Raw genomic sequence first — 23,498 nt, forward strand, 5'->3', positions numbered from 1 at the left:
ATATGAGCACACCTGCAGGCCCAGGTTTTCTTAGTAGAATCAAAGGGTATCTCTCTCTCTCTCTCTCTCTCTCTCTCTCTCTCTCTCTCTCTCTCTCTCTCTCTTTAATCTCCAGCCTCACCTACTTGCCAAAGCTGTGGCTTGATTTTTCCAGTGATTTGACAAGCTCACCAGTAGTGAGCTTAGGAATTTATCTCAAACAAATGCTAGGATTTTCTTGTTTACAACCCCCCCCCCCACACCCGCCATTTATCTCAGTGCTATCAGAGGCACGAATACACACCTATATGGTGGGACTCATGACAGACAGAGCAGCTGTGTTGGCATTGGCCCATGACAGTTGGGAGGACAGATGGCCTGCACCCAGTCCCCCTTCTAAAGCAGCAATCAGAGTGCCGATGCCTACAAAACTGTCACACCGCCATCGAAGCTTCCCACTGCCTTACTCACCAAACCTCTCCAGGGCATCGGCCATGGCCTGGTTCTTCACCATGTCGATGAGCCCTCGCCCCAGGCAAAAATGTGGGAAGATAAGAAACACAGACTTCAGGATGTCATTGATGTCATTGAGCTTCTGCAGATGAGAAGGAGAGGGAGGGAGAGGGAGAGACACACATCACTTACAGTCTACATTACAATTCTATCAAAGTCTAAAATATGGACTTGAAGCAAAGCATCTGACGTCCTGGACCTGTGGATGCAGATACCAGTGAACAGCGGCGGGATTTTCCTCAGGAACTCTGCAGCGATAGTGTTTGAAAGCAAACAAACCTCTAAGCCTGGTAACTTTTAACCAGACACAAATCCACAATGAAACATTGGCTTAGCATTTTTAAAGCAACTCACTCCTATCTAGGTGAACATCCGAGTTTCAGCATGCTGTTGGAATTTCAAAGCCATCTTCTCAATTACATCAGAATGTATTATGACCCCATAAGACAAGGTTTGTTAAATATCAAGCCCCTGGAGCTAGAGATATGACTCAGTGGTTAGAGAGGACCAGGGTTTGGTCCCCAGCATCTACAGGATGGCTCACAGGTGGCTATAACTCTAGCTCCAGGGGATCCAACGCCTTCGTGTGGGCCCTGTGTGCACTACAGGCACATGGAGTACATATAATATGTGCAGGCAAGGCACCAATGCACATATAATAAAAATAGAAAAGATCCAGCAAAGTTGTTACTTGCTGGTTGTGCTGAGCCAGAGCCTGGAGGATGCTTACACTGCACTGAAGGAAGAACTGAGGGCTCTGATGGTCCAGAGAAAAGAAAGCTTATATCTTACTGGGCAGATGAGGAAAGCTTCATATTAGACTTAAATCTTAAAGGGTATGGAGACACTCTCAGGTCCCATGACAAATGAAGGGCATTTCAAGACAGACCTACAGGAGTATAGTGGTTTAAGGGAAAACTCAGCTGAAATTTTAAAGCATTGGGAGGGGATACAGTAATATATAGCCAACAAGGCACTATGTGCTGAGCAAGGGCCACAGAGAGTCTTGTTTATGAGATTTGAAACTGGGAGAATTCAGATGAATCATATATAAACCGCAACACAAATGGATGGGTCCAAGAGAGGTATGAGAAACTGCAGAGATGTCACCAAGTAAACAGAGATGGCAAGAGGACCAATAGGTTCTAGTGGGAAAGACAATGTGTCTAGTGTTGGTACCTATAAATGACTTAAATGGAGTCATCCAATAGGCTGTGAGAACTGGAGAACAGAGATCCAAGAGACAATCAAAGCATGGATCTGAGAGATAAAAATGAAAACCTGCAATGATGGTAAAGGCCTGAAGATGAACGGCATCGCCCAGAAATGCTGCCTAAATAGGAAAGCAAGCCAGAAGAGAATGAACACAGTCTTTTCCAAAGCAACACTGAAGGAGAAAGAAGTATGAAAAAATAAAGGAACCAGAAAGACTTGACCAGAGAAATACAAGGCACAGCAGGACAGAGAGAGAGTTATATGTATGGACACAGCTTGCAAAAGCAGAGAGGTCAGTGGTGTGGATGTTACAGGCAAGTGGAGTAAGGTTGGAGACAACTGCCACTCTCTTGAACCCAGAGTGCCAGCCAATGGGACATGCTCTGCCCAATGGGACACTTACATTGTTTGTAAACAGCTCCAGTACGAAAGTGGCCACACTGCCATTGATGCCGATGAAGAGGTTCACACTGGTGAGAACCACATAGGCGGTGCTGGGGATCTTGAACACAAAGGATGCTGGATACATGAGAGGAGTGATCGACCACCTGGTGAGACACAAACGTAAGCATCCACTGGCGCCTTCTGCCCTCCCTCTAGCACCGGGTACCATATGCCTTGTCCCCTGGGGGGAGAGCTCCACTCAGAGTTGCCTTACCCATACAGCAAGAGCAGAAGGGCTAGAACGGGCAGGTTGGTAGAGGACACATAGGACTTCTGCTGGAAGCAGATGAAGATGATAATGACCAGTGTAGCAGGGACCACATAATTGCACTAAAAGAGAAAATAAAAGTTGGCCCCTAAGTCAGATATACAACAAACCCCAAGTCTTCACCACCATCCCACAAGAAAGGACAGATACAGATGTTGGAGAATAACTTTGAATTAATGAAGCCACATAAACTATTAATCAAAATTCCGGACAATACAGTTTGACAAGCATTTTACCCTTGGCTGATTTTATAAACTGCATGCCCTTTCTGTCTTTCCCAGAGCTCAGCCAAGGTGTCACGCTCAGTAAACTTACTGAAGGATGGATTCTCAGGCAGAGTCATTTCAATTTCACAGGAGGCAAATGAGTTTCCATTATTCTACCCAGAGATGATTGCGTCTGTTTCATCATTAATGCTATATTATGGTCTGCCCGCATTCAATCCCACATGTAATCTACTTGTGAGATAAGCACTCATAACATGAATGTCAAAATTGTTTCATCACACCGGGAATAATTTTACAGTCTGTCCTGACAGTGCTTCAAGCATTAAAATGAAGAAATAAAGACTTGACCCAGGGACAATTATGAAAATTCATAGCTGGCAGAGAGGTGGAGGGGGGCAGCACATGCATGGAATGGAGGTGATAGTGGATTGGCAGACTGTAAAAGAATTGTAGCTTCAGAAGGTCTCAGTCCCACCCTGCTTAATGTGTTTATCAACGACTCCAATAGCCACATGCTTGCAGCAGACTGCAGGCTCTTAGGCAGGGAGGGTCAGAAGTTCACAGAGTCCAAGTGATGTCCCTGAGGTCAAGGACTCACTCTTCCATCTCTGAATGACCTCTGCCTAGCACAGCAAGACACCATCAAACACGCAGTAAGCACTCAGCGGATTTTAAATGAATGGATTGCTACGTCAAGATAAAAGAAAGCAAAGAAATGCTGACAAGATCCAGTTTTAATAGCAGTTTAAAAAAAATGATTAGGTTCAAACAAGTTGATTCTGCGCATTAGCACAGAATGAACAAGACCCTGATTAACAGTTCACAGGAAATAGGTTTCAGTTTCATTACCAAGTAGAAATAAGGCAGGGCAACTTTAGATAAAGATTAGCTTTTTCTAGACTCGGAACCATTCAGACCACAGCCTGAACTCAGAGTTAATTCAGGGCTTTGCTTTTGGAAAGGAATATTGATAGATGGAGTGGTCAGATCAGGAGACTGGCAGGTCTTAGAGCTTGTCTTGATTAGCATATGCAATTTCATTATCTCCGTCATCATCACGCATCTCTGTACAGTGTCTTAGAGAACCCGGGTGCTCTCAGATACCATCTCGTCTTCGAGAGAAGTTTCTTTACTGAGAGTTGCCTTTAAACGTCTGGGGGAAACGTTTATTGGGCAAAGAGTTAGATCTGCTCTGAATTAATGACGGCCATAAGGGCGTATAGTTGCCAATAATTGGACCTTCATGGTTCTATGAAGTCGTTCATATTGATCCAAACGAAAACAATGCAGTATAGTTGATACAAAACAGATAAACGACAATGGGCAGACAAGATGCTGGAGTTTTCAGTGGCAAATGGCTTCCTTAGTAAGGCAAAAACAAAACAAAACAAAACAAAACAAAACAAAACAAAAAACCCAGAACAACAACAAATAAACAAACAAACAAAAAAAACACCCTGACTCTAAGTTAAAACACATCAGATAAGTTAGAAGTTCTGGCTTGGGTTTTTATGAAGTCTAATTGTAGTCTAATTTTTAAAGGGAATTCTGGCTAGATTTATGTCAACTTGACACAAGCTAGAGTAATCTGAGAGGAGGGAACTAAATTGAGAAAATGCAGCCATAAGTTCTGGCTGTATAGAATTTTCTTAATTAGTGACTGATAGGAGAGGGCCCAGCCCAAGTCTGGTGGCACCAACCATAGGTTAGTGGTCTTGGGCTCTATAAGAAAGAAGGCTGAGCAAGCCATGGTGCTGGTCCGACATGGGCCTTGATGGGAACACGTGCTCCTGGGACAGGGTCAGTGGACCGGATCCCACCCAGCTAGCTTATCCTTTGTGCTTAACAAAGGTAGGCAAATCTCTGAATCCAATGTTAAAAGGACATGTGGGTTGCTGTCTCCTAAGAATCAAAGGGCTGGGTCACTGATTCCTAGGATAATCAAAAGGGAACGTGGAGCAAATGACTGGATTGATATATAAAATAAAAGACTGGGCTTATGATCTGCAAGCGATGCATTGTCCAGAGAACTTTTTAGAATAGTAAGAAAGGACTGTCTCAGCAGAGAATAGCAAGAAACAGCTGTCTAGAGAGTGTGTGTGTTGTCTGAAGATCGATCTCCAGAGAAAGCAGATCAGAGAGAAAGAATGCAGAACAGAGAGAAAGCAGCTTGGAAAGCTGTCTCTAGCAGAGCTTGGAGTCCTTTGTTTTCACCACTCCCAGACACTCCTTCCTCAGAACCCCTCTCCAAGCCAAGGCTGGTCCTTGGTACCACTAGGAGCAAGCCAGTGAGCAGCATGCCTCCATGGCCTCTGCAGTAGCTCCCTGTTCAGGTTCCAGCCCTGCTTGACTTCCTATCCCGATTGCCTTTGATAGTGAACTGTGGTCTAGAGAGTAAGGTAATCGTTGGTAATAATTGTAGTCACGGTGGTCAGATGGTCCCATGGTGTGCAATTACATTTTAAGGCTAACATTATGTTTGGTGTCCTGGGGCCATCCAGCGGGCTCTCCTTTTTCCTATTTTACACTGGTTTACACTAAGTGGGATACTTCCCGGGGTTAGTGGCAGGCTGTTTTTCCTTAGCCCCATGCCTTCACAGTCCCCATTGAGATTCACACAGAGATAGAAGGTCCTGTGTCCTCACCATATCCCAGACAAAATTGGACAGCCAGTAGATGACAGGCTTCACGCCGCTGATGAACTGAAGATGCTTGGCTTTGCTCACACGCTCCTGGATCAGGAACACAACAAAGCTGGCAGGGACAAAGGACATCGCAAAGATGACACAGATAGACACGAGGACGTCGACAGAGGTGGTCATCCTAGAAGGGAAGAGACAGTAAAGATCAGAGGAACCTTTGATGCAGCTGGGGACATGGTATATAATTAGCTAGACATAAGGACAACCAAGGCACAGCTGGAACAAAACCCCAGTCGCCAAACATTTTATCTCAGGGGTCCATCTAATTATTTTCAAGTAACGTTAAAACAACAACAACTCAAACCTAAAACTGATTTGGAAAATATTAAAATGGGTCTACTCCCATAATGAAACTACAGAACAAAGTATAGGTGTGGCCTAATAGCGGTCATTTGTCTCCAGTTTCTGATCTTAGAGTAGTGAGTTGTAAACTCCCATATACAAAGAAGGTGTGGCTTGGAAACTATTTCAAACAAGAAAGAAATCTAATCTGGAAGTTAGTCATACAAGTTAATCATATGACTATACTATAAGTAAGTGGAAAGCAACAGGATACATATATCAGGCTAAGACATAAAAAAATTACACATACACACACATATTACATATCAGTCTAACACCATCTAATATGTACAAAAAGCCCATTATACAACGTCTTGTAAAGATCCTGATGATCAACATTAATATTCTACAGTAGTTTATAGTAAAGTGCCATTCCCCACATATCCAAGAGGGGATCTAATATACTGATTATTAACTCTGTGCTGGGTGCTGGCTGACGAAATGTATACAAATTACCTCATCTAATATTACATACCTATAAAGCTTAGACACCAAAGTTAAATCCAGATTCTTTTATTCCAAGACTTTAAAATTTGCAGACATGTACAGGAGTATACACATGCATGTGTGTGTGTGTGCCACACATGCATACACATGTTTCAAGAAAGAAACTATTAAATGCATGTTTCACTGAATTTAAAAACCTCATTTTCAAGCAAATGAAGTAGTAATTACTCTTGGATTTCACTAACAATTTTAATTCCCTACATGTGAGTTTATCAATGTGATGATTTTCACATATCTGGTCTTCCTTCTTCAAGTCAAGAAAGATTGCCAGTCAGTGCATAAACCAATCATTTTCTGCCCAGAGTCTGGATCAACTCAGGCTCATACAACATAATTATTACTAGCTGTTACAACCAGCTTTGCGGTCTTTTCCCCTGGTGCTCGGTCACCCTAAGGTCTTCACGCCCATCCCTTTAGACACACTTACAGAGCCACCTCTGAGAGCTGCTGTTTAGTGAGGTTCAAGGGGTGGTTGAAAGCAGTGATTCCATACTGGCTCGGGTTCTCTCCCTTCTGCAGGTTGGCCCGGAGAATGGCATTGTTGATGACATTCAGGAACGAACTGATAGCATGCCAGCCCTTGTTATTGAACCACACCTGAAGTAAAACAGACCAAACTCAAGGTAATACTGCCAAACTGTTCTTCAAGAAGTAAGCGTATATGCACAAAACGTGCATGGAAACTTCAGAAACTTAGTGACACACCAAACAAAAGCATTATAGATTCAGGATCCACCAACCACTGGCCGAGGGACTAGGTGAAGACCTTTACACTTTTAACTAGTTACCCACATCGAGTGAGAGGCAGCCATGGTTGCCGCCTTCCTGCTGCACAGGAAACGGATACTTAAACAGGTCAGGTAGCTTAAGGCAAAGACCACAGCAGTTTACAAGTTACGTCTGGTGGCAAAACACATTCTCTTAGTCACTAACTATGCTGAATCATGTCACTGGTAAGACTAACAGTTTGCCCTTTTCTACCACGAATGTCCCTAGTTACTTGCCCGTAAGATTTCAAGGAACACGGGATTATTGTTTAGCAAGAAGCTGGCAGAACACAGGCAGGGGTGTACCTTGACATTGTTTTTCGTATCCAGCCCTGCCATGAACCTTCCCAGGCTGCTGAGGAAGCGATCTGCGGAGCTGTCCTGTAAACAACAGAATCCTGCCTCAGGTGTCTGTTCACACACACAAGGGGTGACAGCAAGCAATGAGACAGCCCTGTATCAACCAAGACAACTTCCTCTTCAGTCACTGAAATTAAATCTAAAGCCAATGCATATGTAGTTCCTGAGCACCAAGTCACTAGAATCCACCGTACTAATGTTGCCATGAAGTCACAAGTCATGGGAAAAAATCGCGCTCTCTCTCTCTCTCTCTCACAAACGCGCACACACACACACACACACACACACACACACATAACCTAAATCACACACACAAATACATAAATACACAAATAATCCCAAGAATTTGGAGCTAGAGATGGATTAGAGGTGAAGAGGACAGTCTGCTCTTCCAGAAAACCAAGGTTCGATTCCCAGCGCCCACATGGGGGCTCACAAGCATCTGTAACTCTAGTCTCAAGGGAGCAAATATACGCTTCTGGCCTCTGTGGGTACCAGACCACACACGTAGTATAAAAACATGCACGCAGGCTAGCCACCTATACTCATAAGTGAAAGTAAATTAAATTTCCAAGATTCTTCAGAGTCTCTTGGCATCATCCCAAGAACTAAAACCCATAGGTCATGCAGATGCATCCTACGGCTTAAGCGCCCTAGGCCCATGACTACTGTGCAAAACCCCAGAGTCCACATCACCTGACCATTTCAACTTGGGCAACCTGAGATAGGGAGAAATAAATATGGCCTTAGCTGCTCTTAAAGCCCAGCCAACCAACATGGAAAGTGAATGAACTCATTTTTCCCATTTCCTGTCTAGCCAATGGCTGTTTTAGGAAACTGTTTGAAATTCAATTTATTTTGCCCACTAGCTAACTTAGCAGCTTGGCTTTTGTAAGAGCTTTTAATCTCTGAGTTCATTTTTGACTTACACTTTCAGAAACGTATGTTCGTGTGTGTGTGTGTGTGTGTGTGTGTGTGTGTGTGTGTGTGTGTTGGGTATGAGTAGTCTGGTTTATCTGAACTGCTTTGTATACAAACCTGTTCAGACTAGTATCACTACACCTGTGTGCCAGCAATTCCAGACCCACTTTTCTTTTTTTTTTTTTTTTTTTTTCATTTTTACCATGACTTTATTTTATTTTTTTTTTCCATTTTTTATTAGGTATTTAGCTCATTTACATTTCCAATGCTATACCAAAAGTCCCCCTTACCCACCCACCCCCACTCCCCTACCCACCCACTCCCCCCCTTTGGCCCTGGCGTTCCCCTGTACCGGGGCACACAAAGTCTGCGTGTCCAATGGGCCTCTCTTTCCAGTGATGGCCGACTAGGCCATCTTTTGATACATATGCAGCTAGAGTCAAGAGCTCAGGGGTACTGGTTAGTTCATAATGTTGTTCCACCTATAGGGTTGAAGATCCCTTTAGCTCCTTGGGTACTTTCTCTAGCTCCTCCATTGGGAGCCCTGTGATCCATCCATTAGCTGACTGTGAGCATCCACTTCTGTGTTTGCTAGGCCCCGGCATAGTCTCACAAGAGACAGCTACATCTGGGTCCTTTCGATAAAATCTTGCTAGTATATGCAATGGTGTCAGCGTTTGGATGCTGATTATGGGGTGGATCCCTGGATATGGCAGTCTCTACATGGTCCATCCTTTCATCTCAGCTCCAAACTTTGTTTCTGTAACTCCTTCCATGGGTGTTTTGTTCCCACTTCTAAGGAGGGGCATAGTGTCCACACTTCAGTCTTCATTTTTCTTGAGTTTCATGTGTTTAGGAAATTGTATCTTATATCGTGGGTATCCTAGGTTTTGGGCTAGTATCCACTTATCAGTGAGTACATATTGTGTGAGTTCCTTTGTGATTGTGTTACCTCACTCAGGATGATGCTCTCCAGGTCCATCCATTTGGCTAGGAATTTCATAAATTCATTCTTTTTAATAGCTGAGTAGTACTCCATTGTGTAGATGTACCACATTTTCTGTATCCATTCCTCTGTTGAGGGGCATCTGGGTTCTTTCCAGTTTCTGGCTATTATAAATAAGGCTGCTATGAACATAGTGGAGCATGTGTCCTTCTTACCAGTTGGGGCTTCTTCTGGATATATGCCCAGGAGAGGTATTGCTGGATCCTCCGGTAGTACTATGTCCAATTTTCTGAGGAACCGCCAGACTGATTTCCAGAGTGGTTGTACAAGCCTGCAATCCCACCAACAATGGAGGAGTGTTCCTCTTTCTCCACATCCTCGCCAGCATCTGCTGTCACCTGAATTTTTGATCTTAGCCATTCTCACTGGTGTGAGGTGGAATCTCAGGGTTGTTTTGATTTGCATTTCCCTGATGATTAAGGATGTTGAACATTTTTTCAGGTGCTTCTCTGCCATTCGGTATTCCTCAGGTGAGAATTCTTTGTTCAGTTCTGAGCCCCATTTTTTAAGGGGGTTATTTGATTTTCTGAGGTCCACCTTCTTGAGTTCTTTATATATGTTGGATATTAGTCCCCTATCTGATTTAGGATAGGTAAAGATCCTTTCCCAGTCTGTTGGTGGTCTTTTTGTCTTATAGACAGTGTCTTTTGCCTTGCAGAAACTTTGGAGTTTCATTAGGTCCCATTTGTCAATTCTCGATCTTACAGCACAAGCCATTGCTGTTCTGTTCAGGAATTTTTCCCCTGTGCCCATATCTTCAAGGCTTTTCCCCACTTTCTCCTCTATAAGTTTCAGTGTCTCTGGTTTTATGTGAAGTTCCTTGATCCACTTAGATTTGACCTTAGTACAAGGAGATAAGTATGGATCGATTCGCATTCTTCTACATGATAACAACCAGTTGTGCCAGCACCAATTGTTGAAAATGCTGTCTTTCTTCCACTGGATGGTTTTGGCTCCCTTGTCGAAGATCAAGTGACCATAGGTGTGTGGGTTCATTTCTGGGTCTTCAATTCTATTCCATTGGTCCACTTGTCTGTCTCTATACCAGTACCATGCAGTTTTTATCACAATTGCTCTGTAGTAAAGCTTTAGGTCAGGCATGGTGATTCCACCAGAGGTTCTTTTATCCTTGAGAAGAGTTTTTGCTATCCTCGGTTTTTTGTTATTCCAGATGAATTTGCAAATTGCTCCTTCTAATTCGTTGAAGAATTGAGTTGGAATTTTAATGGGGATTGCATTGAATCTGTAGATTGCTTTTGGCAAGATAGCCATTTTTACAATGTTGGTCCTGCCAATCCATGAGCATGGGAGATCTTTCCATCTTCTGAGATCTTCTTTAATTTCTTTCTTCAGGGACTTGAAGTTTTTATCATACAGATCTTTCACTTCCTTCGTTAGAGTCACGCCGAGATATTTTATATTATTTGTGGCTATTGAGAAGGGTGTTGTTTCCCTAATTTCTTTCTCAGCCTGTTTATTCTTTGTGTAGAGAAAGGCCATTGACTTGTTTGAGTTAATTTTATATCCAGCTACTTCACCGAAGCTGTTTATCAGGTTTAGGAGTTCTCTGTTGGAATTTTTAGGGTCACTTATATATACTATCATATCATCTGCAAAAAGTGATATTTTGACTTCCTCTTTTCCAATTTGTATCCCCTTGATCTCCTTTTGTTGTCGAATTGCTCTGGCTAATACTTCAAGTACTATGTTGAAAAGGTAGGGAGAAAGTGGGCAGCCTTGTCTAGTCCCTGATTTTAGTGGGATTGCTTCCAGCTTCTCTCCATTTACTTTGATGTTGGCTACTGGTTTGCTGTAGATTGCTTTTATCATGTTTAGGTATTGGCCTTGAATTCCTGATCTTTCCAGAACTTTTATCATGAATGGGTGTTGGATCTTGTCAAATGCTTTTTCTGCATCTAACGAGATGATCATGTGGTTTTTGTCTTTGAGTTTGTTTATATAATGGATTACATTGATGGATTTTCGTATATTAAACCATCCCTGCATCCCTGGAATAAAACCTACTTGGTCAGGATGGATGATTGCTTTAATGTGTTCTTGGATTCGGTTAGCGAGAATTTTATTAAGGATTTTTGCATCGATGTTCATAAGAGAAATTGGTCTGAAGTTCTCTATCTTTGTTGGATCTTTCTGTGGTTTAGGTATCAGAGTAATAGTGGCTTCATAAAATGAGTTGGGTAGAATACCTTCTACTTCTATCTTGTGAAAAAGTTTGTGCAGAACTGGAGTTAGATCTTCTTTGAAGGTCTGATAGAACTCTGCACTAAACCCGTCTGGTCCTGGGCTTTTTTTGGCTGGGAGACTATTAATAACTGCTTCTATTTCTTTAGGGGATATGGGACTGTTTAGAAGGTCAACTTGATCCTGATTCAACTTTGGTACCTGGTATCTGTCCAGAAATTTGTCCATTTCGTCCAGGTTTTCCAGTTTTGTTGAGTATAGCCTTTTGTAGAAGGATCTGATGGTGTTTTGGATTTCTTCAGGATCTGTTGTTATGTCTCCCTTTTCATTTCTGATTTTGTTAATTAGGATTTTGTCCCTGTGCCCTTTAGTGAGTCTAGCTAAGGGTTTATCTATCTTGTTGATTTTCTCAAAGAACCAACTCCTCGTTTGGTTAATTCTTTGAATAGTTCTTCTTGTTTCCACTTGGTTGATTTCACCCCTGAGTTTGATTATTTCCTGCCGTCTACTCCTCTTGGGTGAATTTGCTTCCTTTTTTTCTAGAGCTTTTAGATGTGTTGTCAAGCTGCTAGTATGTGCTCTCTCCCGTTTTTTCTTGAAGGCACTCATAGCTATGAGTTTCCCTCTTAGAAATGCTTTCATTGTGTCCCAAAGGTTTGGGTACGTTGTGGCTTCATTTTCATTAAACTCTAAAAAGTCTTTAATTTCTTTCTTTATTCCTTCCTTGACCAAGGTATCATTGAGAAGAGTGTTGTTCAGTTTCCATGTGAATGTTGGCTTTCTGTTATTTATTTTGTTATTGAAGATCAGCCTTAGTGCATGGTGATCTGATAGGATACATGGGACAATTTCAATATTTTTGAATCTGTTGAGGCCTGATTTGTGACCTATTATGTGGTCAATTTTGGAGAAGGTACCATGAGGTGCTGAGAAGAAGGTATATCCTTTTGTTTTAGGGTAAAATGTTCTGTAGATATCTGTCAGATCCATTTGTTTCATCACTTCTGTTAGTTTCAGTGTGTCCCTGTTTAGTTTCTGTTTCCATGATCTGTCCATTGGTGAAAGTGGTGTGTTGAAGTCTCCCACTATTATTGTGTGAGGCGCAATGTGTGCTTTGAGCTTTACTAAAGTTTCTTTAGTGAATGTGGCTGCTCTTGTATTTGGAGCATAGATATTCAGAATTGAGAGTTCCTCTTGGAGGATTTTACCTTTGATGAGAATGAAGTGTCCCTCCTTGTCTTTTTTGATGACTTTGGGTTGGAAGTCAATCTTATCAGATATTAGGATGGCTACTCCTGCTTGTTTCTTCATACCATTTGCTTGGAAAATTGTTTTCCAGCCTTTCATTCTGAGGTAGTGTCTATCTTTTTCTCTGAGATGAGTTTCCTGTAAGCAGCAAAATGTTGGGTCTTGTTTGTGTAGCCAGTTTGTTAGTCTATGTCTTTTTATTGGCGAGTTGAGACCATTGATGTTAAGAGATATTAAGGAAAAGTAATTGTTGCTTCCTGTTATTTTAGTTGTTAAAGGTGGCATTCTGTTCTTGTGGCTGTCTTCTTTTAGGTTTGTTGAGGGATTACCTTCTTGTTTTTTCTAGGGCGTTGTTCCCGTTCTTGTATTGGTTTTTTTCTGTTATTATCCTTTGAAGGGCTGGATTCGTGGAGAGATAATGCGTGAATTTGGTTTTGTCGTGGAATACTTTGGTTTCTCCCTCTATGATAATTGAGAGTTTGGCTGGGTATAGTAGCCTGGGCTGCAGTTTGTGTTCTCTTAGTGTCTGTATAACATCTGTCCAGGCTCTTCTGGCTTTCATAGTCTCTGGTGAAAAATCTGGTGTAATTCTGATAGGCTTGCCTTTATATGTTACTTGACCTTTTTCCCTTACTGCTTTTAGTATTCTATCTTTATTTAGTGCATTTGATGTTCTGATTATTATGTGTCGGGAGGAATTTCTTTTCTGGTCCAGTCTATTTGGAGTTCTGTAGGCTTCTTGTATGTTCATATGCATCTCATTCTTTAGATTTGGGAAGTTTTCTTCAATAATTTTGTTGAAGATGTTTGCTGGACCTTTGAGTTGAAAATCTTCATTCTCATCCACTCCTATTATCCGTACGTTTGGTCTTCTTATTGTGTCCTGGATTTCCTGGATATTTTGAGTTAGGATCTTTTTGCATTTTCCATTTTCTTTGATTGTTGTGCCGATGTTCTCTATGGAATCTTCTGCACCTGAGATTCTCTCTTCCATCTCTTGTATTCTGTTGCTGATGCTCAAATCTATGGTTCCAGATTTCTTTCCTAGGGTTTCTATCTCTAGTGTTGCCTCGCTTTGAGTTTTCTTTATTGTGTCTACTTCCCTTTTTAGGTCCAGTATGGTTTTGTTCATTTCCATCACCTGTTTGTATGTTTTTTCCTCTTTTTCTGTAAGGACTTCTACCTGTTTGATTGTGTTTTCCTGTTTTTCTTTAAGGACTTGTAACTCTTTAGCAGTGTTCTCCTGTATTTCTTTAAGTGATTTATTAAAGTCCTTCTTGATGTCCTCTACCATCATCATGAGATATGCTTTTAAATCTAGGTCTAGGTTCTCAGGTGTGTTGGGGTTCCCTGGACTGGGCGAAGTGGGTGTGCTGGGTTCTGGTGATGGTGAGTGGTCTTGGTTCCTGTTAGTAAGATTCCTCCGTTTACCTTTCGCCATCTGGTAATCTCTGGAGTTAGTAGTTATAGTTGACTCTGTTTAGAGATTGTTCTTCTGGTGATTCTGTTACCGTCTATCAGCAGACCTGGGAGACAGATTCTCTCCTCTGAGTTTCAGTGCTCAGAGCACTCTCTGTTGGCAAGCTCTCTTACAGCGAAGGTGCGCAGATATCTTGTATTTGGACCTCCTCCTGGCCGAAGAAGAAGGCCCAAAACAGGACCTTTCTCAGACACTGTGTTGCTTTGGCAGTTCCCAGGTGGTACAGACTCTCACCTAAGCATACTAAATTCCTAAGTTCCTTGGAGTCCCGGGACCAAGATGGCGACCGCTGCTGCTGTGGCTTAGGTCGCCTCCCCAGCCGGGCGGGCACCTGTCCTCTGGTCCGGAAGGTGGTCGGCTGTCCCCGGCCCACACAGGGTGCTGCCTCAGCGCCTCTGTGCTTCTGCCTGTTCCAGAAGCTGTCAGGTTCTCTGGCGCACCCTCTCACCTGTTCAGACTAATTTCCTAAGTTCGGCGGGTCCCGGACCAAGATGGCGACCGCTGCTGCTGTGGCTTAGGCCGCCTCCCCAGCCGGGTGGGCACCTGTCCTCTGGTCCGGAAGGTGGCCGGCTGTCCCCGGCCCACACAGGGTGCTGCCTCAGCGCCTCTGTGCTTCCGCCTGTTCCAGAAGCTGTCAGGTTCTCTGGCGCACCCTCTCACCTGTTCAGACTAATTTCCTAAGTTCGGCGGGTCCCGGACCAAGATGGCGACCGCTGCTGCTGTGGCTTAGGTCGCCTCCCCAGCCGGGCGGGCACCTGTCCTCCGGTCCGGAAGGTGGCCGGCTGTCCCCGGCCCACACAGGGTGCTGCCTCAGCCCCTCTGTGCTTCCGCCTGTTCCAGAGGCTGTCAGGTTCTCTGGCGCACCCTCTCACCTGTTCAGACTAATTTCCTAAGTTCGGCGGGTCTCGGACCAAGATGGCGACCGCTGCTGCTGTGGCTTAGGCCGCCTCCCCAGCCGGGCGGGCACCTGTCCTCCGGTCCGGACGGTGGCCGGCTGTCCCCGGCCCACAAAGGGTGCTGCCTCAGCGCCTCTGTGCTTCCGCCTGTTCCAGAAGCTGTCAGGTTCTCTGGCGCACCCTCTCACCTGTTCAGACTAATTTCCTAAGTTCGGCGGGTCCCGGACCAAGATGGCGACCGCTGCTGCTGTGGCTTAGGTCGCCTCCCCAGCCGGGCGGGCACCTGTCCTCTGGTCCGGAAGGTGGCCGGCTGTCCCCGGCCCACACAGGGTGCTGCCTCAGCGCCTTTGTGCTTCCGCCTGTTCCAGAAGCTGTCAGGTTCTCTGGCGCACCCTCTCACCTGTTCAGACTAATTTCCTAAGTTCGGCGGGTCCCGGACCAAGATGGCGACCGCTGCTGCTGTGGCTTAGGCCCCAGACCCACTTTTCTGACCCGTGTCTGGACGGATGCTGTACCTTGGTCAGCTTCAGGAGTTTCTTCATTTGCTTGATAGCATCATTAACTTCATGGCTCGGAGGAAGTGCTTGAGAATTACTGACACCCAGGGAAAACCCGCCATACCTAAAAGAAAGGCTCGCCATTAAAAGCCATACCCAAGCCATTACTCACGGCAGCAGATAGCACAGTGTACAAGGTTCTCGGAGAGCCACCTCTTTTTCAAACTAGAACCAACGTTTGGCTAAGATAGGTACATGTTGCCTCCCCTGGTGAAATCTAGCTATCTTAATTCTCAAAATTGCTGCCCAGTAGGGAAGGCCTAGAGCTAATGATAGGCACCCATGCTATAGGCGGGAAGACAGGAAGATGGGCAGTCTTGAAAACCAGGGAGGGATCACAGACAGGTGATCTTCCCTGGCATTAAGTAAGCCTATGACTGCTCTGCTCAGAGCTCCAGGGACCTGACCCCTGGAGAAAAGGCAGGGTGGAAAATGGAAATTTGAGAATAAAACCTTTGAGGTCTTTGGAACAGCCACATGGGCCACTCATGACTTCAAGAATGCTTCCTTCCCTACTCTCAACTGCTCCTTCAAAATCCAGTAGGGAAAAATCAGTGGAAACAGGGTGGAAACAAATGCTTTTGATGTCTTTCCTTTCCACCAAGACCTCACATCATATGAAAGGCCTGAAAGGTTTTCCTTGAGTCCCTGGGCACACTTGGGAATCTGTCTGGGGGAAAATACAGCTAGGATAGGTTTTTTTTTCCTTCATGACATTTTACTTTCTTAAGTCTCAAGAGGCCCATGAGTGATTTCTGAAATTCCTCAAGGAAATCACTGTATCAAATATTTCAGGGGCCTCCGGAGTGAAGAATGAGTTACACAAATTCCACAGTGAGTCTACTATAACCGTGCCTTGGTGTGTTGGTCTGCAGCACCCCAGTCCCCCTCAAGGTGAGGTGACACCCAAGAGTGTGCACAAGGCAACAGTCCCCAAACCTGTAACTCTGTCTTGATTCAAGAGCCCTACATCTAAATCATTCTCCTGAGACCTGACGTGACTCAGGGAGAATGGGGAGAAGGGACTGACTTACCGAAACTCGTTCACCCAGATCTTATTCTTTAAGCTGCAGAGAGAAAAGACAAACCAAAAATCAGATCTAGAAAGCAGAGGTCATAGTGACGAGGCAACAGTAATCATTTACTTGAGGACAAAGCATAGAAACGGGCACTTCTTTAACTAGGCCTATGACCAGTGCTGTAGAGTTGCATGCATGTAAGGAAGGCCACTCTCAGCATGTCCTGTCTGCTGTCTTAGAAACCTTACTCTAATGAGAATCACATAGTAAATTAAGCCAATGTAAAAACCCACCTTACATGCAGGCATGGTGGTACATGCCTTTACGCTCAGCACTGCACTCAAGAGGCAGAGGCAGATGAAACTCTATGAGTCTGAGGCCACCCTAATCTATATAGAGAGAATTCCAGGACAGCCAGGACTAATGTAGTGAGACCCTGTCTTAAGTAAACAGACAAATAAATAAATGCCTTACAGACCCAGAGACCCTGTCTAAAACAAACAGACACACAAATAAATGCATTACCATCCCAGATATTACTGAACTAAATGCTGTTTATTGTGACTCTCATGTGGCAACATTACAGCTCTGAGAAATGCATGGCCTATTCTTATTCTATTATATCCTTGTCATTTAAAGTTAGTTCAAACATTATGGACCGGACACCTGACCATACTTATGGAAAGGAAACATATTCTCTGCACACTGACTAAATATTGGTCACTATATGACCATGTCCCAGGAATTTACAAGTCTCTTTAAAGGCTCCATATGAAAGAAAGGCTACTGTGTCTACCCTGACCTTGTTTATGGAGCCATACAGGAAAGAGGATCTACAGGCTTTTGCTCGTATCATCTCTCTTACCCCTCACCACGAACTTAAGAGTGCAACACTAACATCAAATGTAAAATAAAAATTAAAATTCATATAAGCGAAGATGTTATGAGACTAATGGGTCAGAATTCAAATCTGAGTCCACATTTGTCACTTATTTTCAGCCTAAAGCAGGCAGCCTCGTTCTCTAAGCTGAACTTTCAAGGCTCACAAGCCCCCGTATCATCTTGTCTAACTGATATCAAGTGCTAAATTTCCCACAGAGCCATGATTGTCCATTTCCCTACCGCTCAAGTCTACATCTGCAGCAAGCCAGGTTTCAACAGGACGATACCTCTTTGCTATGATCTGCACGTACGTCTTCACCAGGTAATCTGAAATATTTCTTCCTGTCAGATTCTGAAGGATGTCTGCGGTTTTCTGTTTTCTCTGTCATCACATAGAAACCAAGCTCACGTATCATACAGGTAAGAATCAGGGCAGAAAACAGACAAAAACAATAGGACCCCAGGGCCTACGCAAGAACCTCAGCCAGTCACCACCAAGACCATTGGCACTTGTCCCTCGCTCATACCAAGCCAAAATTATCTCCAGGAAAGTATTCACTTGAATATCTAGATGGGATTCTCCACATCACCTGAATACTTAAGGAAGAGCATCATAAACTGCCCAATGAATTCTTCTATACTTTCGAGTCATGTTGGTGAGTGGGCCAGATGATTTTAAAGTGACAAGCATGACTTCCTTAAGTTTTCACATCCACTAAAAGTTCCCTGTCCCCACCCTCCAACCTAGACTACTGTCCTGAAATTTTCAGGGGAAACAAACAAACAAAAACAAAACACCACACACACACACACACACACACACACACACACACACACACACACACACACAGACTCAGATCTCCCTCCAAACCTCAGAGCCCAGAGAATGTCAGAGTTGATGAGATACACCTAAGCTTTGTGGCCCATTTACTCTGAAGTGAAAACACAGGCCCAAAGAGTTAACAGGGCCAGCAGCTCCCACTGTGGCAGCACCAGGAAAGGAAGCTGTGCCTACAGATGCTCTGTGACAGGCACTGGCACAATGTAGCTCACTCGCCTCTCTCAAAACCCACTCACTTTTCTCAAGAGAGATCAAGAGTGACTTCACATGTCACTCATTCTTGCTGCCACACAGAGGCTCCCAGGTCCTACCCTGAGCCAACTTCTCAGTCATGCCGACAGGGACTCACCTGAGGAGGTGGCAGCCCCCCTGCCCCTGGGGGACACACAGGCAGCATCTTCTTGATTTTGTCACTGCTACACTGGCACGCAGGTGAGGGGTTCTTCATGGTCCAGTTTCCATTCTGGAAGAGGTCCACGATGCTCTGGGGGACGGGGCTGATGGTCCAGTCCTCCTCCCCAGCCAAGCAAGGGGTATCTCTGTAAAAGGAGATAGCAAATGTTCTAGACTCTCCTGAAAGGGGCCTGTCTTTCCTTGATGCTCTTAGAGCTCAGGTTTGCTCTTTAGAAAGGACCCATGTGCCTAGTCCTACCATTTGAAAAACAGCTTGACTTCATTATGTTTGCTCTCACAGAAGCCTGTGGAAGCTGGGAATCACAGAAAACCCAGGAAAATAGGACGTGAACAGGCTCCAGATGGTCACGCAGAGCTCTGCTCAACCCAGCTAACCAGTTTGCTGACACGACACACAGAAGAGTCCACTATGGGCTGCACAGTGTTCTGCATCTTTGGGAGTCTGGAGAAAGCAATGCAAACTCTCTGACTTCATGGATTCTTCAGGGACTACAAGTCAACAAATCCAATCTTACATAACCCCAGATAAAGCAAACACAACAGGAAGGTACATGGAGAAAGCAGACCTTTGAGTCAGCTTCAACCAAAACATAAAAACTATCAGCTAGTTAAAGAATTGAGATAATGGGCTGGAGAGATGCCTTGGTACATAAATGTACCTATAGCCAAAACTGGATTCAATCTCTCGATCTTGTTATACTCTGACCTCTTCATGTGTATCATGACATGCATACACACACACACACACACACACACACACACACACACACAAACATAAATTAATTTTAAAAGAACAGTGGAGAATGAACATGCCAGGCAGCACCCGTGGGCAGTCAGATACAAAGGCTCTGCAAAGAAATGAGTGTATGTGTTTGATGAAAACAAGAAGGTTATGAGATGAGCTCTCAGACAATGAGGAGGGAAGAGGGGAGGAGCTCCATGACAGAGTCATGGTTAGGAGCTTGTATCTTAGGCTCAGCATGTTCAAAGTCTTGTGGAGAATGGCAAGATCCAAATGATGTTCTATAATGAGCAGAGACTTGAGCTGAGTGGAGTGGGAATGGTCACTGTATGAAAGGGGAGGTTGTCTACCAGCATCCTCAGAGACAACGCAGGGCCCTGACTGTTTGGTGCGAATCACAAGTCCCTTGCAATCTCAGGGTTCATTTATCCCTACTGATAAAATAAGAGTATAAAATGATGTCTCATTTCTAGCCTCTCTTCCATATTTCCAATTTTCAAGATTCCACAATTTAAACTAGGGACACAACCTTTACACCTCAGGTCTGTGCACATGTGTGTGTGTTTATAAATATGCACACAAGTGCTTTTTACGCAAATAATTCCTCATTTTCTCTTTAAAGCCTCTTCCCTAAAATATTTACCCTTATGAAACTCATACCTAAGACCTTTAAAAGACAACAGGCTGAGACAAACTAAAGACCACTTGAAAAAGCAACTTAGTCAGAATTCTCTATCCTAATGATCCCCAGGAACCTAAAATTTGAATTTCAGTCTGAGATGGTGGGGTGAGGCTCTGCCTTTCAGACTGCTTCCAGCAGAGCATCCATGGTGCACAGACAGCACACATACTTTCTGATGTCATGGACATTTCTTTTATCTCTGCAGGCCAGCTGTCGGCTCAGTTCTCTCTCCTATAGATCTGGCCTTTGCTGGAATCAATCCCCGAATCCATACAATTCAGCTTACCAACAAAGGACCCAGCTACCCAGATTATCATCTTACCTCATCCTCCTTTCCTACAAAACCTTCACATGGAATCTTAACTTTTTGGTGAAGTTAAGGAGAAGCTGTGTCCTTCTAGTAAGTACTAAGGATATTTAGTAACTACCTACTATGGTTTGAGTCTTCAATATTTTCCAAAGGCTCAAATGCTAAAGGCTTGATCCCTAGATTGTGGTGTTCCTGGGTGCTGACAGAGCCTGTATGTAAGTCGCAGGACCTAAGAGAAGTAAGATATGTCTCTGGGGACACACACTCAAAGGAAATCATAGAACCTCAAGCCTTCTTCCTCTTCTTTTGCTCCCTGGCTTGGCATCTATGATATAAGCAGCTATTATATTGTAGGGAAGCACATGATCCCTACCACGATGCTCTACCTAACTAGGGACCCCAAAGGGGCCCCAAACAACACAGCCAATTAGCTATGAACCAAAAGCTCTGACACCACAAGTCACCAATAAACCTCTGCTCCTCATAAGTTGATTTTCTCAGGGACAGAACATTGTCTAACACATCATCTGATACTGTGGTGGTTTGAACCGTCCCAAAGGCTGATATCTGAATACTTGATCCCCAGTTGGTAGAACTGTTTGGGAAGGATCAGGTAGTGTGGCTGTGTTGGAGGAGGTGTGTCACTGGGAGCAGACTCTGAGATCTGAAAAGACTCATGCCATTCAAAAGATTCTGTTTCCTGTTTGTGGATCAGGATGTGAGCTCTCTGCTGCTGCCTCAGCATATCCCTCTGCCTGCAGCCATGCTCCTCACAATGAGGCTCATGGACTCCTAGCCCACTGGAACTGTAATTCTCCCCCCTCCCCCACAAAGTCCTTCCCTCTATAAGCTGCCTTGGCCATGGTGTTTTATCACAGCAATAGAAAAGTAATTAAGTAAATAATAATTAAAAACTGACAAATACACAGAAATATTCATCTCCAAATCTGCTAGGTTTTTTATAAACATAGCCATCGGATTCAGTGCTCTGACACAGACTGGCCATCTTCACCTTTGCCGTTTGGGATTCAAATGTTCCTTTTTGTGCTTCTCTATCATTCTCCACAGTTCCTTAGCTATCTCGCACTGCCCGTGCATATGGACCTCAGGCATAAATTCTCTCTGGACCTGCAAACTTGAAGCTAAGTCTTCTAGCTCCAGTTCACTGCACCTCACCTCTCCACTGGTTTAACCACAGTGTCCCAATGACTTGCTTCTTCAGTACATAGAGAGTCAACTGGGCATATCACCGAGTTTATTTACCTACTTTTTAAAACTAGTCCTGATGAAAATATGCAACTGTACAAAAAAAGTCTCTGTTGTTATAAAAATGCAATCAGTATGTCATCTCTGTTGGTTAAAGAAACTGATACGCAAAGATGCAAACTTCACACCAGTCTACTATGGCACGCAAGTATGGGAGCTGGGGTCAAGGAGAGAAGGGGAGAGCATTTGGTCAGTAAGTGAACACTGTGATTTAAAATCAACATACAGCAGAGTAAACAAATGTTGGTAATGATTTGGTGTACAGGGTGCTAGAAGAGTTTATTTGTTCCTAAATTGATTTGGTTATCCTCTGGCTTTTTAAAATAAAAATTGACTGAAAAAAAAAAAAAAACCTGACAGTGGTCACAATGAAACAGGCAATACCACCAGAAAGAAAACCCGGCGGCCGTCATGAGAAGGCAGCTCAAGGCTGAAGTGTCACTCACGGGATTGGGTTTCCTTCCATACAGCGGGTCCCAAAGCCTGGATCTTTGGTCAGAGCATTCAGGAGTTCCTGGGTGCCCATGTCCTCGGGAGCATCATTACTAGAGATACAAGAGAGACATCCAGGTCAGTCGCTCATCCAAACCAGGACTTGGAGGCAGGAAAAGTTCCTACAGAAAACGCTCTGCTAAGTGTTTTCTGAGGAATGGGCTTCTAAGACTAAAATAAATTATATACAAAAGCCACCTGCAAGGAGCTTCAAACATCTGCCATCAGGGTGACATACAGTGTCCCCAATGAAGCATGTGCAGAGATTACATGTGAAGGTGTGCATATACACACACACACACACACACACACATACAAAAATCATTGAAGATCAGTATTTCAAAACTACTTTGATAATTACCACTTGACACTGACAGCTAGGATATTCCAAGAACAGACAGGAAGATTTTATTGATTATTGGTATGCACAATTAAAAAGTCCAAGAAATAATGGGCCTAGAGCACAAACCAATGTCATGATCTGTAGCCATGGGCAATGCTAGGTCATTGGCTAGAAAGGGATCGAACGAACTTTTACCTATAGGAGATGAAAGTGAGCTAGAGCAATAGAGGCTAATAAACAATCTATATATGATCTATACATATCCTACACACACATTCACACAGAGTTTTTAAAACGTCCCTCTATATTACTGCCACTTTCTCCCATCTACAGACCTACCCGTGCATCAGAACTGAAGAAAACCTGTACTAAACAAGGTCTCAAAAGTCCCCTATCTTCTGATTTTTAACAGGATCAGTATGGAATAGGGGCATTCTTGCCTGAAGATGCACACTTAGCTAACATCCTAACCTGAAAGATTTACTGATTAGTGAATTAAAGCATACCTGACAAGAGCCTAACAATACAAGGGGAAATGCCCAGCAGAGATTCACCTGTATTTCCCAGTATCGTTTACTATTGTTCTTTGCTACAGTATTGGCTTGTATAGGAGCCTGAACCATCATGACAAGACCCATCCCACTGTAGAATTGTGGATTCTGACTCCTTGGCTCTCAGTATACGAAACACTGTTGGTCTGTTTCAACCCTCTCTGCCCTGAGGCACAAAGGACAAACATACCTGACAAATGTATACTGCTCATTATACATCCAGGGCTGAAGTTCCAGGCTGGGGTACTTGCCAAAGGGTGGCACAATCAGGCTGAAGACCAGGGCAATGCAAACAAAGACAGCTGGCAGGACAATCTATAAA

The 23,498-nt window shown here is 43.9% G+C and overlaps 1 protein-coding gene across 4 annotated transcripts in view; it reads right to left on the minus strand.

Annotated features, from left to right (window-relative positions):
• The window catches only part of Abca1 (ATP-binding cassette, sub-family A (ABC1), member 1), a 129,200-nt gene that overhangs the window by 12,876 nt on the left and 92,826 nt on the right, over positions 1–23,498 (minus strand). For 3 of the 4 annotated variants that reach the window (NM_013454.3, XM_006537554.1, XM_006537555.3), the window contains exons 29-40: positions 23,367–23,491; positions 22,237–22,335; positions 18,726–18,915; positions 17,823–17,917; positions 16,669–16,701; positions 15,593–15,698; positions 7,271–7,345; positions 6,625–6,794; positions 5,292–5,469; positions 2,366–2,481; positions 2,111–2,255; positions 451–574 (exon numbers count right to left, since the gene is read on the minus strand). In NM_013454.3, the coding sequence (NP_038482.3) occupies positions 451–574; positions 2,111–2,255; positions 2,366–2,481; positions 5,292–5,469; positions 6,625–6,794; positions 7,271–7,345; positions 15,593–15,698; positions 16,669–16,701; positions 17,823–17,917; positions 18,726–18,915; positions 22,237–22,335; positions 23,367–23,491 (1,456 nt within the window). The remainder of the gene's footprint in view (positions 1–450; positions 575–2,110; positions 2,256–2,365; positions 2,482–5,291; positions 5,470–6,624; positions 6,795–7,270; positions 7,346–15,592; positions 15,699–16,668; positions 16,702–17,822; positions 17,918–18,725; positions 18,916–22,236; positions 22,336–23,366; positions 23,492–23,498) is intronic. The other variant, XM_006537556.1, reaches the window with a different exon arrangement.

The sequence above is a fragment of the Mus musculus genome, chromosome 4, assembly GCF_000001635.26.
Source record: "Mus musculus strain C57BL/6J chromosome 4, GRCm38.p6 C57BL/6J".
In the NCBI taxonomy this organism is placed as follows: Eukaryota; Metazoa; Chordata; class Mammalia; order Rodentia; family Muridae; genus Mus; species Mus musculus.